The sequence below is a fragment of the Nelumbo lutea genome, chromosome 2 (genome assembly GCF_056320005.1).
Source record: "Nelumbo lutea isolate HS-2025 chromosome 2, American lotus-T2T, whole genome shotgun sequence".
Classification (NCBI taxonomy): Eukaryota; Viridiplantae; Streptophyta; class Magnoliopsida; order Proteales; family Nelumbonaceae; genus Nelumbo; species Nelumbo lutea.
Genome location: NC_142685.1, coordinates 51,558,216 through 51,572,944, shown reverse-complemented (window position 1 = coordinate 51,572,944; position 14,729 = coordinate 51,558,216). Strand labels below are relative to the sequence as shown.

The window sequence follows — 14,729 nt, the reverse complement described above, 5'->3', positions numbered from 1 at the left end:
GCTGAGTTATATTTCTTCTGACTCTGTTGGGTTGGCTTCTTACTCTAATCAGATGCTGGTTTCTTACTCAATTCTTGAGCCCATTTAGGCTTGCCATGGAGTTCCCAACATGTGTCTGGACTTCTGTGTTGAGACACAAATAAAGGGAATACAAGTGTACAAGAAAAGGCCATGACAGCCTTTAAGACACAAATAAAGGGAATACATGTGTCTGGACTTCCTGTCTTCGCAGGGGGAGATCCCACATCCTGGCTTCGATTACCACGATAAGCAGGGACTTGATCGTGTTCCATTAGCTTCCGCACACCTGGAAGGAGAGGCGATCGTCTGGTACCAGTGGTACCGGCGACGACTCCTATGATCCACATGGGTGGACTTCACCGATGCCTTAACCATGAGCTTTGGAGTCTCGGCCTTTGAAAACTATGATGAAAGCCTCGCTAAGCTACGACAGACCGGCTCCGTCCAAGATTATCAGGTGGCGTTCGAAAGGTTAGTTGTGTGCATGCAAGGGTGCCCAGAAAATGCACTTGTCGGCAGTTTTGTTGGTGGACTCAAGGAAGAATTGTGGCTGGAGGTGAAAGCCATGCAGCCCACCACCGTTCTTGACGCAGCAGCCTTAGCTCGACTCCATGAAGACAAACTGAATCGGGCAAGAAGGATTAATCGACCTTTGGGAGCTGCGGTTAGACCAGGTATACCGAATCCAGAACCAGGAATCTTGGGTAAACCGGAGTCCAGACCAGGAGTAGGAATTACAGGCAAGGACACCAACTTTGGTTCAGGTCCCGACTCAGCCAAGAGGTTAACCTAGGCTGAGATGCAAGCCCGATCGGAAAAGGGCCTTTGTTATGCATGTGGAGACAAATTTGGACCGGGCCATCACTGTAAGATCCTGCAAGTTTTCTTCCTTCAACCCGAAACTGAAAACGTCGAGCAATCAACAGACATGGAAGAGCCAGTGGACAACCAAGAATGGGGTCAATGGACAAAGGAATACCCGGAAGTATTCTTGCAAGCCTTGACCGGCCTTGCCTCCTCTCAAACTATGAGAGTAACCGAACTGGTACAAGGGCGCCATGTGTTGGTTCTGATAGGCAGCACTCTCAATTTCATTACCCAAATATTGGTCAGACAACTAGGGATTTTGGTCCAACCATGTACAACATTCTGGATGCACATAGCTAATGGGAGCAACCTGGTGTGTGACAGTACGTGCATAAGATTAAAGATGAAGATACAAGGACAGGAGTTCGAGGTAGATCTACATCCCCTGGAAATCAGTGAAGCAGATGTAGTTCTCGGAGGCCAATGGTTAAGGCAACTAGGGCCGATGATATGTGACTGGGCCCGTCTCACAATGGATTTTCAAGTGGGTAGCTCATAGGTGCATATTCAAGGAAAGCTTTCCAAGGGTCCAGGACCCATTAGTCTCACCACCCTAAGAAAACAAGCAGCAGACCTAGCCCACATTATTTTAATGCAGATAGACTCCCACGGGAACAGCCCAATTCTAGCCCAAGGAAGTAACTCCAGCAGATCCAAAGAAGCCCACTGCAACTACAACAACTACTTCAGAAGTTTTCAGTGATCTTCTAAGAGCCTAAGGAACTACCACCGAAACGTGTCCATGATCACTGCATTCCATTGCTGCTCGGAACGGTACCCACAAATGTAAGGCCCTATCGTTACCCCTATTTTCAGAAACTAGAGATTGAGAGACAAGTGCAAGATATGCTTGATAGAAAGATTATACAACCCAACCAAAGCCCATTCTCCTCGCCGGTATTGTGAAAAAGAAGGATGGGCCATGGCGGTTTTGTATAGACTATAGGGCCTTGAACAACATTACTGTGAAGGATCGATTTCCCATACCGGTAATCGATGAACTACTAGATGAACTCGGCAGGGCCACCATGTTCTCTAAACTAGACCTGAGATCGGGATATCATCAAATTCGGGTCCATGAGGGTGACATCCACAAGATTGCCTTTTGTACACACGAGGGGCATTATGAGTTTTTGGTCAGGTCGTTTGGGTTAACCAATGCTCCAGCTACATTCCAAGCACTTATGAATGACATATTTCGACCTCATTTGTGCAAATTTATACTCGTTTATTTTATGATATACTTGAATATAGCGCTACATGGGACGAACACCTAGTACATCTACAAATCACCTTGGAACTACTAAGGACTCATAAACTCTTTGCAAAGGAGTCAAAGTGTGCATTTGGACAGGCGCAAGTACACTACTTAGGGCACGTAGTCGAAAACGGCATTGTAGCAGCAGACCCGGAAAAGATCTCAAGCATGATAAATTGGCCCCGACCTCAAAATGTTAAGGAGTTATGAGGTTTCTTGGGTCTAACAGGGTACTACCGGCGATTTATCAGAGGGTATGGACTGATTGCTGCCCCCTTGACAAGTTTACTTAAGAAGAATGGTTTCTACTGGACTAGGGAGGCCCAATAGGCCTTCGAGAAGCTCAAAATAACTGACTCATCCCCACTGACGCTCGCACTTCCAGACTTCTCAAAGGACTTCATCATTGAATCTGATGTGGCAAGCCAAGGAGTAGGTGCGGTCCTCATGCAAGAAGAAAGGCCACTAGCGTTTTTCAGCAAAGCAATGACAATACAGAAATGGGCCAAGTCAATATACGAACGCGAACTGATGGCAATTGTTCTCGCAGTTCAGAGGTGGCGGCCCCACCTTCTATGGAGGAGGTTCATCATACAAACTGACCACCATAGCCTGAAATATCTATTGGAGCAGTCCGTACTATCCCCGGAACAGCAACGATGGATAGTCAAATTACTCGGCTATGACTATGTCATTAATTACAAGGCAGGGCACACTAACAAGGTGGCGGATGCACTGTCATGCCAATCACACGGGCCCAACATGTTCCATCATGAGCCAGTTATGGGAAGAAGTTGAAAGACACCCACAACTGAACAAGCTACGTTCATAGGTCCAAGAGGACCCTACTAGCCACCCCAGGGTACACAGTGGAGAATAATTTGTTGTATAAATGCCGAATGGTGATACCACAGGATTCAACCCATATTCAGCAGCTTCTGGAAGTGTTCCACTCATCACTAGCTGGAGGACACTCAGGGATTTTGTGCACTTACAAGAGACTAGCCACTCAATTCCACTAGAAAGGCATGCAGAATTCGGTCCAAAAATTCATAGTTGAATGCGTCATTTGCCAGAAAAATAAGGCTGATACCTAGTCTCCAGCAGGACTGCTACAACCACTCCCAATTCCTACACAAGTGTGGGCGGATATATCCATGGACTTCATAACGGGGCTTCCCCTTTCCTATGGCAAATCCGCCATTCTCATAGTGGTTGGTAGATTCACCGAATACTGCCATTTTCTCCCTCTTTCCCACCCCTTTACAGCTTCAATGGTGGCTGTGATTTTTACTAAGGAGGTGGCATGACTGCATGGTACCCCTAACTCTATTGTCTCAATCCGCAACCCAGTTTTTATGAGTCGTTTCTGGGCAGAATTTTTTCGGCTACAGGGAGTGAAACTCTTCAAATCTACCAGCTACCATCCTCAAACAGATGGGAAAACTGAGGTGGTCAACCGGAGTTTGGAAACCTATCTAAGGTGCTATGCAGGGGATAGACTACGTCAGTGGCTCAAGTGGCTTCGTTGGGTGGAATGGTGGTACAATACCACGTATCATAGTGCAGCAGGATGACTCCCTTCTGGGCTCTATATGGACAGGACCCACCTCCCCTACTCCCATATGAGAAAGGGTCTACAGTAGTAGCAGCAGTGGAAGACCAACTCCTCCAGCGAGATAGGGTGTTACAAGATCTCAAATCCCACCTCCATCGAGCCCAACAATGGATGGCAGACTCTTACAACAGAAAGCATAGGCCAGTCCAACACCAGATTGGGGAGCAAGTCTTCCTTAAACTACAACCATACAAGCAAGTTTCAGTAGCAGGCCACAGGTGGAACAAACTGAGCCCAAGGTACTTTGGCCCATTTCGGATTGTGGAACGCATTGGGTCTGTGGCATATAGGCTTGACCTTCCAGCAACATCAAAATTGCACCCTGTATTCCATGTATCTCTATTAAAGAAATGGCCAAAAACAGGAGCAATAACGACAACCACCCTCCCATCATTCTCGGAAGATGGCCAAGTTCAAACTGAGCCCACCCAGATAACAGATTTCAGGTGGATACGCAAAGGGAATCACATCGAAACAGAGGCATTGGTGGTATGGCCAGGTCTCCCACTTGAGGATGCAACTTGGGAACCTTACTTGGACTTATAGAATAGATTTCCACATCTTGACCTCGAGGGCAAGGTCGCTTTCAGGGGAGGAGGGACTGTTGAGACACAAATAAAGGGAATACAAGTGTACAAGAAAAGGCCACGTCAGCCTTTAAGTAATGTAACTGACAGCCATCCACTAGAACAAACTAAATAACAAACTGGACAAGTGGAGAGGCTGATATAACAGAATTGTAACAGAAGTGTATAAATAAGGAAAGGAAGCCAGAAGAGGAATCATTGATTTTGGGAATACAATCTCTCTCTCTCTCTCTCTCTCTCTCTCTTTCTTTCTTCTTTCTCTCTCTCTCTCGTTTAGGAGGCAGTCTTCCTCGAAAAAGTCCTTGAGTTAGGCAGTTCCTAACATTTTGATAGTGAGTTCACCAAAACTTGTCTCTGTCATCCACTCTCTTCTGTGAATCACCCTTCTTAAAAAAGCCTCCAGCATTTGAATTTGTACCTCGGACTACTAGTGCAACTGACTCCCCCTTTGTACAATTCATCACACTTCTTTTACTCTTTTCAGATTGAACTAAGGCATAAACTTCCTGAACTAAAGGTAAGTTCTTACTTCCTAAGATTTGTACCCTCATGGACTCATATGTAGGATTCAGCCCCAAAAGAAAAGCAAATACTAGTTGTTGGGAGACAAGTGATTTGTAGGCCTTTGCATCTTCATCACACTTCCAGTTCATATTTTGATAATAATCCATTTCCTTTCAGATTGATGTCAGATCTAAGTAGTACACCGAGAGACTTCTTTCCCCCTACTTGCAAGTGGAGGATTCAGCTTGTAATTGGTATATCTTTGCATAGTTCCTCTGTTCTAAATAGGTAGATTTCGCTTGTTTCCATATTTCACAAGCTGTTTCAGCCCACATAAACATCTTCCTTACTTGTGGCAGCATGGAAACCAAGAGCCATGACATCACCATACTATTTTCTTGGTCCCACCTGTCATGTTCAGCACTTCTAGTCTTTGGTTCCTTCACTTTACCATTAATATACCCTATTTTCCCCCTAGCAGTAATGTAAAGTTTAATTCCCCTAGACCATTCAAGGTAGTTTAGTCCATCAAAGGGAATTACAGCCATGGGGAAACTCATATCCATCCCCCCACTCATTCCATTTTGACCTCCTGAAATCCTAGAAATTGCAGAATTCTCAGAGGACATGATTCAAACACGTTTCAGTTTCGACACACACCTTACGATCTCCCCCTAGCAGTAATGTAAAGTTTAAGTCCCCTAGACCATTCAAGGTAGTTTAGTCCATCAAAGGGAATTACAGCCATGGGGAAACTCATATCCATCCCCCCACTCATTCCATTTTGACCTCCTGAAATCCTAGAAATTGCAGAATTCTCAGAGGACATGATTCAAACACGTTTCAGTTTCGACACACACCTTACGATCTCTCCCAACACCCAAAAAGGTCTTAAAAACACACTAGAGATGCAACCCACATGCACACACTCTGGTCTGGACACAATCTGAACACAGACCAGCTCCAGTTCTCCAAAAAAAAATATTTTTTTAGGTTGATTGCAGCACTACACAGGTTTAACAGTTGAGTCACTGTCACAGTCCAATTTTCCAGTCATCTAAACACACCAACTACTAGAAGAGATCATAAAACAGTCGAGTCACACCAAAACAGGGTAAAAGCAGGTCATTCGCGACCTACAAGTATCCCATTCTCAGATACAGGATCACACGATCCACAAAAAAAAAAAGGCCTGAACCTCACAATTCCTCTGACAGCATTCAGCAGTTTTGTTTCATAGGGTTTTTTCTTGGTACACGACCAAGAGAAAAGGAAAAAAAAAAAGGTAAAACAACTTTGTACCAGTCGTAGGTCAACTTCTCTGATCTCAGTTGAAGAAGACAACAAGATAAATAAGAACTTATTCAATCAGATAGTGCCAAACTGGAGGCTATGTCTCTGTTGAAAATGAGTGAACCGAAGGAGGGTTATAGACTGGCTATTCTGGTTGACTTTGAGCCCCTCAATGAAGCCACCAGCTTCAGCTCTACTGATCAGCCTGCTTAAAGTTTCCACCATAATGATGAATAAGAATTGGAAAAAGGGTTGCCTTGATGTAACCCTCACTTTCACTTGAAATAACCTTTCAGGGGGCCATTTAAGAGGATTGAGAATTTGGTGCTAGATAGACAAGTTGAGATCCACCCACTCCACAAAGAGCCAAAACCCATTATTCTCATAAGGTAGTCGAGGAAGCTCCATTGGATATAATCATAAGCTTTTTCCATGTCCAGTTTACATACTACACCCAGCATGCTTGACCTCAATCTTGAGTCGATGCATTTATTCGCTATTAAGGAGCCGCCCAAAATCTGCCTGCCATCCACAAAAGCCCCTTGCGAGGGAGAAATTATCCTGCCTTAGGACTTTCCTTAACCTGTTTGCCAAGACTTTAGCGATAATCTTGTAGATACTGCCAATTAAGCTTATGGGGTAGAAGTCCTTTATGTCCAAAGCTCCTTGCTTCTTTGGGATTAATAAAATAAAGGTAGAATTTGCAGCCTGTGTGGCTATGTGATAGTACTTTCCTCGTGGAATTATTTCAAAACTTCCATTAACTCCTCTTCAATGAAAGACCAACATTTCTTACAGTATTTAAAGGGAAAGCTGTCTGGCTGGAGTACCTTATTGCTCATCAGGTCATTGATAACCCCAAACACCTCATCTTTGGTAAAATAAGCTTCCAGGGAATCCCACTCATCTTCTGTCAAGCTGTTGAAGACAAGTCCATGTAGTTCTTGTCTGTGTTGTGAGCTGAAAAATAAGTCCTTGTAGAAGTCCAAAATAGCTTTTGCATTCTCTTGATCTTCCTAAATGTCCCAGTGTTCTTCCATACTTTGAATCTCACTCCCAAAGCTGTCCCTTTACTGAGTTGAGTTTGGACTTTGGGCCATATATCAAACACTAGCAAGTTCTGCCAGAAAGATTAATGGAGCGAGCTGCAACTGAGAAAAAGCCTATAATAGTCCTGTCTCAGATGACAAGGATCCCCACCCCCACCCCCCGAAGTTCCCACTGAATGTTTCATTAGCTATCTACAGCATCTCCTACTCCAGACATCCTCAACAAATTTAGCATTGCATGCCTCTTTGTCTCCTGAAGAATCACCATGCCTGGATTCTATTTAATTTGACTGTTGAACTTAAAAGGATTAACTTGTAGTTCTTTAGAAAAGATGGAAACAGTGTGCATGACAGTTTGCACTAAAGCTTCCCTTCTGCATCTAGTATCCAGTATCCTTATGACTGTCAGTTGGACAGAACATGCATGCAAAACGAAGTCCTTTAATCCAGTTAAATCTTTAAGAATGTGACACTCCCAGAATCTACCATCCTTTGTGGTTGTGGGTGGATGGACCCTTCAGGCTTGAACAAATAACCAGATGTGATAACCTGGTCATACTATAACTGAACAATGTGTTAGACTGTGATGGGTTTTTTTATGTTTATGCTTTTCTGCGTGGTCTTTGCATACTTGGCTGATGCTGGATGCGATTAATCCAGTTATGTAAGTGGTTCTTCACTTGAGAGAAGTGATAAGGTGCCATGATCGTCATTGCTGGATTTCCTTTAGTAAGCTTTGTAGATACAGGATTTAAGTGCCTACCTGCCAGGGGAATATTCATAATGAGAGTGCGAAGGTCGTTATGTTTGAATAGAAATAATGTTGTTGTCAAACATGTAAGCTGGTTAATTTATTTTGTTTCTCTTTTTCCCTTTCTCTTTTCAGGTGCTGCCTAGGTGGGTTGTTTACCATGAACTGGTGCTCACAACCAAGGAATATATGCGCCAGGTAGAAGCTCTTGTTTGAACCCAAGCACTGTTTTTTATTCAGATCATCATTTTAGCAAATGCAATCATTGCTAAAACACAATTTGACATTGCAGGTTACAGAATTAAAACCTGAGTGGTTGGTAGAAATTGCACCACACTATTACCAGCTGAAGGATGTGGAAGATCGTATGTTCTCTCTCTCTCTCTCTCTCTTTCTCTCTCTCTCTCTCTCTCTCTCTCTATCTATCTGTCTATCTATCTATCTATCCATGACAGACGGGCAAAGATCATTTTATGGGGGTACACCTCACTTGCCTAAGTGCTATTTTTTGATGAACTAACCTTGAATATATATAGCCCATGGAGGACTTGAATTTGCATGGTTACAAATTTGGTGTTAAGACAACACTCTAATCAATTAAACTATAAAGTTTTGAATTACTTTATTTCTTTCAGCATGTAGATTTTTTTTTTTTCCAAAAAGTGATGGCACACCTTCTTCAGACCTGCATGTTGCCTTGCTCCTCGTGCTTTGGGAATCCCTTTTGCTTTAGTTGCATTCCTCCCTTTTATGTCACTAGGTTCACTCCTCACGCTGAATTACTTTATTTCTTTCAGCCTTTAGATTTTTTTTTTTCAAAAAATTATGCCTCACCTTGTTCAGACCTGCACCTTGCCTTGCTCCACATGCTTTAGGAATCCCTTGTGCTTTAGTTGCACTACTCCCTTTTAAGTTCCTTGTGGTATTCAACACAATCCCAAGTTTTTAGTTCCAAGCCCAGTCCAAAGCCTGAAAAATCCACACCCAACCGATGCAAAACCACCAGTCGGACCTGACCAACTTGCAGCCCTATCTCGAGTGTACTTCTCTCTTCTCTCTTCTATCCTTCATCTCTCTCTCTGTAATCCCTCCATTGCTAATCCCTTCTCTTGAACTTTAGGAACATTTGATCTTGGTGACAGTTTGGCTTCTTCTAGTTCCACATGAATCCTCATTACAATTTGACAAAGCCACTCTGCAATTTTACAGCTTTCCCGTCTCTTTTCAAATAACTGCACTGCATTTCTTATTTGTTATCAGAAAGAACAATGGGTATATTTTAGTTGCATTTTTTATAATATCCAAAGTGCTAGATTTATTGAAAATCGTAAAACATACCCCTATTGGTTGTACTATGTTAGGCTTAGCACTAAGGTGCCCCTATTTTGTTTTTACAAAAATGATTTAGTCTTTTTACCAAATAGTAAGGGTTAGGGTGGTCAGTTGTATCGAGTGTCAAGAATTTTGTATGAGCAAACAAGCAGAGGAAATGTGAAGTTGTTATATTAGTGGTGCTGATACTAAACCCCTGGGGTGGTCATTATTCATTAATCTGCTGTCTGAGCCCTGTTGGAAGTTGGGACATCCACAATAATCCATAAGCTGTTATTCAATACTTGTCCAAAAAATGCACCTTTTGTGACCACAATTTGGAATTATCTATATATATTTTCTTATTGATTTTCCACATGCACTTTCAGATGGTCTTTATTATTGGTTTAGCAGTTTGGCTGGTCTAATGCATAAGCTCATGTATTATACCATTGTGTTGATGACAACCTCTGCAGTATATTAACATGCATTATGTAACTATCATTTGGCCTTCCAAAATCCAAATAAAGTCTCCCGATCCCTTAGTGGTATTTTGGGAGCTTACCATAAGCAGCATGCTGGGGATACATCTACTTGTGTACATTAAGCCAGTGAATACTAGCTTTTGACCAACTTATATTCAAAACAAAATCAACTAAAATGTGCTTATGTGTAATAAGATATTATGCAATTTAATATTCCTTATATAGCACTGAGTAGTCTGAAATTATTTAATTTATCCGCAACAGCTGGATCAAAGAAAATGCCGCGCAGTCAAGGACGTTCGGTAAAGGACTAACAACCAGGCATTTTAGGGATTGAGATGATGGTGAAAAGAGAAAGAGATCCTGTAGATATATATTTTTTTGTACGAGTAGTTTACCAAATACAGTTTGTAGAGGATGGAGATCAAACAATTTTCTCTGCAGACGACCAAAAATCGGTTGTCATGATTCCTTGGTACCAATTTTGTAATTGTAGATTTATCCCAATGTGTATATAGCTAAGTAGTTGTAATTTGATGATCATTTTTTGAGTTTCTCGGTATTTTTCGTTTGTATGGATTGTCTTGGTTCTCTTGGGATTAATGTGTTTTAACTTTTAACAAAGTCACTAGGTTGTGGTTTGCTTCGCTGTGTTTTAGCTTTGTTAGTAGGTGCAGCTGGAAGGCTGTCGAGAACCATCTGAAGAGACACCAGTTTGATTCAATACTCGTTCATGTTTTGTTTTTGGCCCTTCATTTATTCATTTTAGTTTTCTGGGTTTCAAACACTTGTTCAAATTCTCGTGGTAGAAGCTTGGGATTGAATCATGTGCCATGTCGATGAAGTAACTGGGTTTTAAAATGCATATTTGATGTGACAATCGCTTCATTGTTTTATTTAATTCACTTATAAATCTAACTAATGTAGTTGATGGATTATACATTCGATTGTTCGACGTATTTTTCAGCTTAGAAGCCCCAAAAGCCATTATCCAATCTTAGTTTCAGACTCCCAGTTACCTAGGGTCTTTGGAGTGACTGGTAGAGACTGAACCTGCGCTCTGGATAAGCTCAAGCGGATGATGTAGTGTCAATTGGACTGGATTTGGTCCAATCCGATCCAGTCCAATGTGAGTCCATTATAAATGGACTAGGTCCAATCCAATCCAATGAATGTTTTGGATCAGTCCAATTTAATGTTTGGACCGTCCAATCTGTTCAAATTCATTTTGATTTAAATAGCTTTCATCCCAAATCTGATCTACTGATGCATATATTCTTATCTTATATCAATGAACTAGATATTGGATTAATCCAACCTAATTCAATATAAATTTGTTACAGACGGACCAGGTCTAATCCAATCTAATAAATATTTTGGATCGGATTGGTCCAATCCAATGTCTTGTTGGTCTGTCCAATCCATCCAAATTGATTTTGGACTGAATGGGTTCAATCCAAAACAGGTCTATTGACACCCTTAGATGTAAAAAACCTTTCAGATGACTGATCTACTGCTCTCCATATTTTTGACCAAACATAGTTTATAAGCTGTCACCTGTTCGAAATTTTGCATTGTACAATGCATATCGTATTGGTATGGGAAGTTTTGGGTTATGACCAGTTTTTTGGGTAACCAGGCCTTATACCGACCCCTCTGAACATGTTTAAAAAAAAATAATAATAAAAGTACATTATCTGGAAGTCTGGTATGCCCTCTTATGCGTTGGACTGTATTGGTAGTTTAAATCAATGTTTTAAAAATCGACCTGGAATTGGAATTACTTTGGCCATTGGTTTTGGGGTCAATAGTTCGATCATTCGGTTTGAATGGATGACCTATTCTAATTTAAAAAATATATATATTCAAAATAAAAATGGTCAAAAACCATGGTCTGGGTCAAACAGATCGATGTTAGATTGCCTGGATCAGCAGTTTGCTGGCCAAGTCAATGGTTTTTGGTCAAGAAACATGTTAAGGATGAAATGAAACCAGTTGCTTGGATGGTTCCTAAGATGAATGGTCCGACCGTCCAGGTCAACTATGTTCAAGAACACTACTTAAAAGCTAAAACCTTGGCGTCAGCACTCCAAAATAGGAACTTTAGCATTACGTCAAGTAACGACTCCAGCCTAGCACAGCTCTAAGGAGTCTCATGTTTCATAATTCATGAAACTCACAATCAAGAGGTCTTTTATGGTATTCAATGTGATCAACCAGGCAAAAATTGGAGGATAAACATGTTTCCCAACTCGGCTTGATTTCCAATATTCCATGTTCTGGAATACTGAAATTGAACCATTAATCTTGGGTGGAGTTTGGAAACCATCAAGTTGTATTCTGGATTCAGGTGAAGCTCAAAGACTATGACATAAAGCCCATAGGCTGTTTAATCCCAAACCTTGGATTTGACCAAGGTTAAAAGCATTGGAAATGCAATTTTAAGCAAGGTTTTAAAAGGCTAAAGGCGGAGGCAAGGTGGTGGTGTCTCATAGGGGTTAGGTGTAAGCCTTGAGCAAAAAAAGAAAAGGATATAATTCATAAACATTAAAGACATGAAAACATAAAATTGGGGTCTTATATGGCTTGTATAATATATTAGACATGGATTCATGGTTCAAAGTGTCAATACACCCCAATATGTTGAAAGGGATGTATTGGATATCAACACTTTGAACCATAAATATTTTTTTCAGTTTTAATTTATTTTACAATGTTAGTTATATATTATTTAATTTAAAAAAAATTAAATACCTTTAAAAAGGGTAATACAATACAATTTGGGTTAGAATCTTACCAAAGTAGTTTTTTACTTATCAAACTTTCAATTTAGGGATATGAACCAACATTATTTTAAGAACAAAGCAATTCCTATTTCATTTCTTGCACTAATATGCATTCTGAAGACTATATATATGATGCATGTGCTTTAGAAGAAATAGAATATCAAGTATGAGATAAATGAGCAAATGAGAATTATCAAATAATAATAATAATAAAGCAAGCTATTTTCTTACATATTCTATATGCATTTTTGTGTTATTTATATGTTTATTTATTTGCTCATTACACCAATACATACAAAACAAGGTTTTTTTTTTGTCTTAAATTTATGTTTGCCCCTATGTAAACCTTCATATTCCACATTAGCAAGTTGAATAGTTGAAGCCTAAGCCTTGGACATTTTGAGGCCAAAGGCCCAAAGGTGTAAGCCTCAAATAACTCAAGGCCCTAAGTCTTGCTGATGGGGTCTAAAGCTATTGAGGCCAGGACTTTTTTCATAGCTTCGCCTCAAGGCTTAGGCCTTTGGCCTCACCTCAAGAGGCTTTTAAAACAATGATTTTAAGAGGTTTATTGGGTGCATATAGATAAGGTGGAAACCTTGTAATGGTTACCCTACCTTTTCCTTCATTTCCCTACTTTTTCCTTCAAACTGAACATAGCCTTAGGTATGCATGAATAACTTAGATAAACTTGTATAAATTCTAAAAATATATTAATAACATTAAACATAAATTTTAGATGATTATAAATAAGAAACACCTACTTTAATGGTTTATATGAGCTACGAAGCATTGTAAAACAATTGGTTAATGTTGAAAAATGATGGAAACATACAAATTTAAAAATCAAATTTTTAACGCTGACTTACAAGTTACAAGCATAACTAAGAAGAGAAAATTTCCATGAGAGAGAGAGATTTGACATTTTTCCACCTGGGTTGCTCACCTAGACCTAGCCTAAGCTAGAGTTACACTTAGGTTGAAGACTAATCACCTAAACCAACCAAGTGTGATAAGCTTCAATTTGTTGAAGCTCTAAATAATTTTGCATATCAAGAGTATGGATACTTTGAACTATGTTTATTAAAAACCCATGATCCACAATTTTTACTTATATCAATATTTTAAACCTTCTTTAAGATACTAAATTAAAGGATGGTACACATTAGAGGCTTCTTATTAATGAGGCATGGAGACTCGGGATCAAGTCCCTCTGCTGCCAAAAGAGTTGGGGGGTTATGGATTGGATACCCTGTTGTTTAGGCATGTGAAGGTTAAATAAATAAATGGGAAAATTCCGCTTTAATACCCTGAACTTTGGGGGTAGTGTCAAGTTAGTATCCAAACTTTTAAATGTGTCACTATAATACCTAAACTTTCAAAAAGTGTTAAGTTGATCCCTGCTGTCAATTCACCGTCAATTATATGCTGAAAATGTCAAAATTACCCTTAAAATAGACATTGTTCATTGTTTTGTACCTTGAGATTGAACCGGTTATTTTCAAAGAAAAAGAGAAAAAAACATGAAATATGATAGAGGGAAACAATAACTGAAAGCAATAAAATGACCAGAAAAAAATGCATTTCAGATCTAAAGGTAGAAGACAATGAACAATGTCTTGTTTTGAAAGGTAATTTTGACATTTTCAAAAGATAATTAATAGTATGGACCAATTTGACACTTTTTGAAAATTTAGGTATTGGCGTACTACAATAACACCGTTGAAAGTTTGGGTACTAACTCGACACTACCCCCAAAGTTCAGGATACTAAAGTGAAATTTTCTCTAAATAAATAAACGAGTTAACCTAATCAGTTAACTCATTGTTCAATTAACTTAACTAGGACCCAGATAGGTCAGGTAAATGGATCACCGGTTCAACCCTCTGGTGTGGGTCGTTATGTTTAATGTGGGGTCCAGTTTTGCCCACAGCAAAGGAACCTACTTGGTTTTGCTTTCCATGGGCGTAGCCGTGTGTGCAAGTGTAACTGTGAACCGCGTAGGCTTTATTTAACTATTCATATAGGCCTCAAAAGACGTCTTCTTTGTGGTTGTGAAGCTCAGTTGACAAAGGTCGACCAAAAAGTAACATGAAGAATCAACTCCCACTGATTTTGCGGTAATTCTCGCGCTCCTCTTTTAGTTTTATTCTTAGAATGAATGAATCACCGATTCATTCCAAATCTAGTGTTTCAGTCCAA

At 40.3% G+C, this 14,729-nt stretch overlaps 1 protein-coding gene across 4 annotated transcripts in view; it reads left to right on the top strand.

Moving 5' to 3' along the window:
- LOC148870645 (pre-mRNA-splicing factor ATP-dependent RNA helicase DEAH1-like) overlaps nt 1-10,368 on the top strand; it is a 78,258-nt gene extending 67,890 nt beyond the window's left edge. For all 4 annotated transcript variants that reach the window (XM_088969534.1, XM_088969535.1, XM_088969537.1 and 1 more), the window contains exons 27-29: nt 8,084-8,146; nt 8,241-8,313; nt 10,009-10,368. In XM_088969534.1, coding sequence (XP_088825660.1) covers nt 8,084-8,146; nt 8,241-8,313; nt 10,009-10,058 — 186 coding nt within the window. In that variant the 3' untranslated portion in view covers nt 10,059-10,368. The remainder of the gene's footprint in view (nt 1-8,083; nt 8,147-8,240; nt 8,314-10,008) is intronic.
- The last annotated feature ends 4,361 nt before the right edge of the window (nt 10,369-14,729 follow it).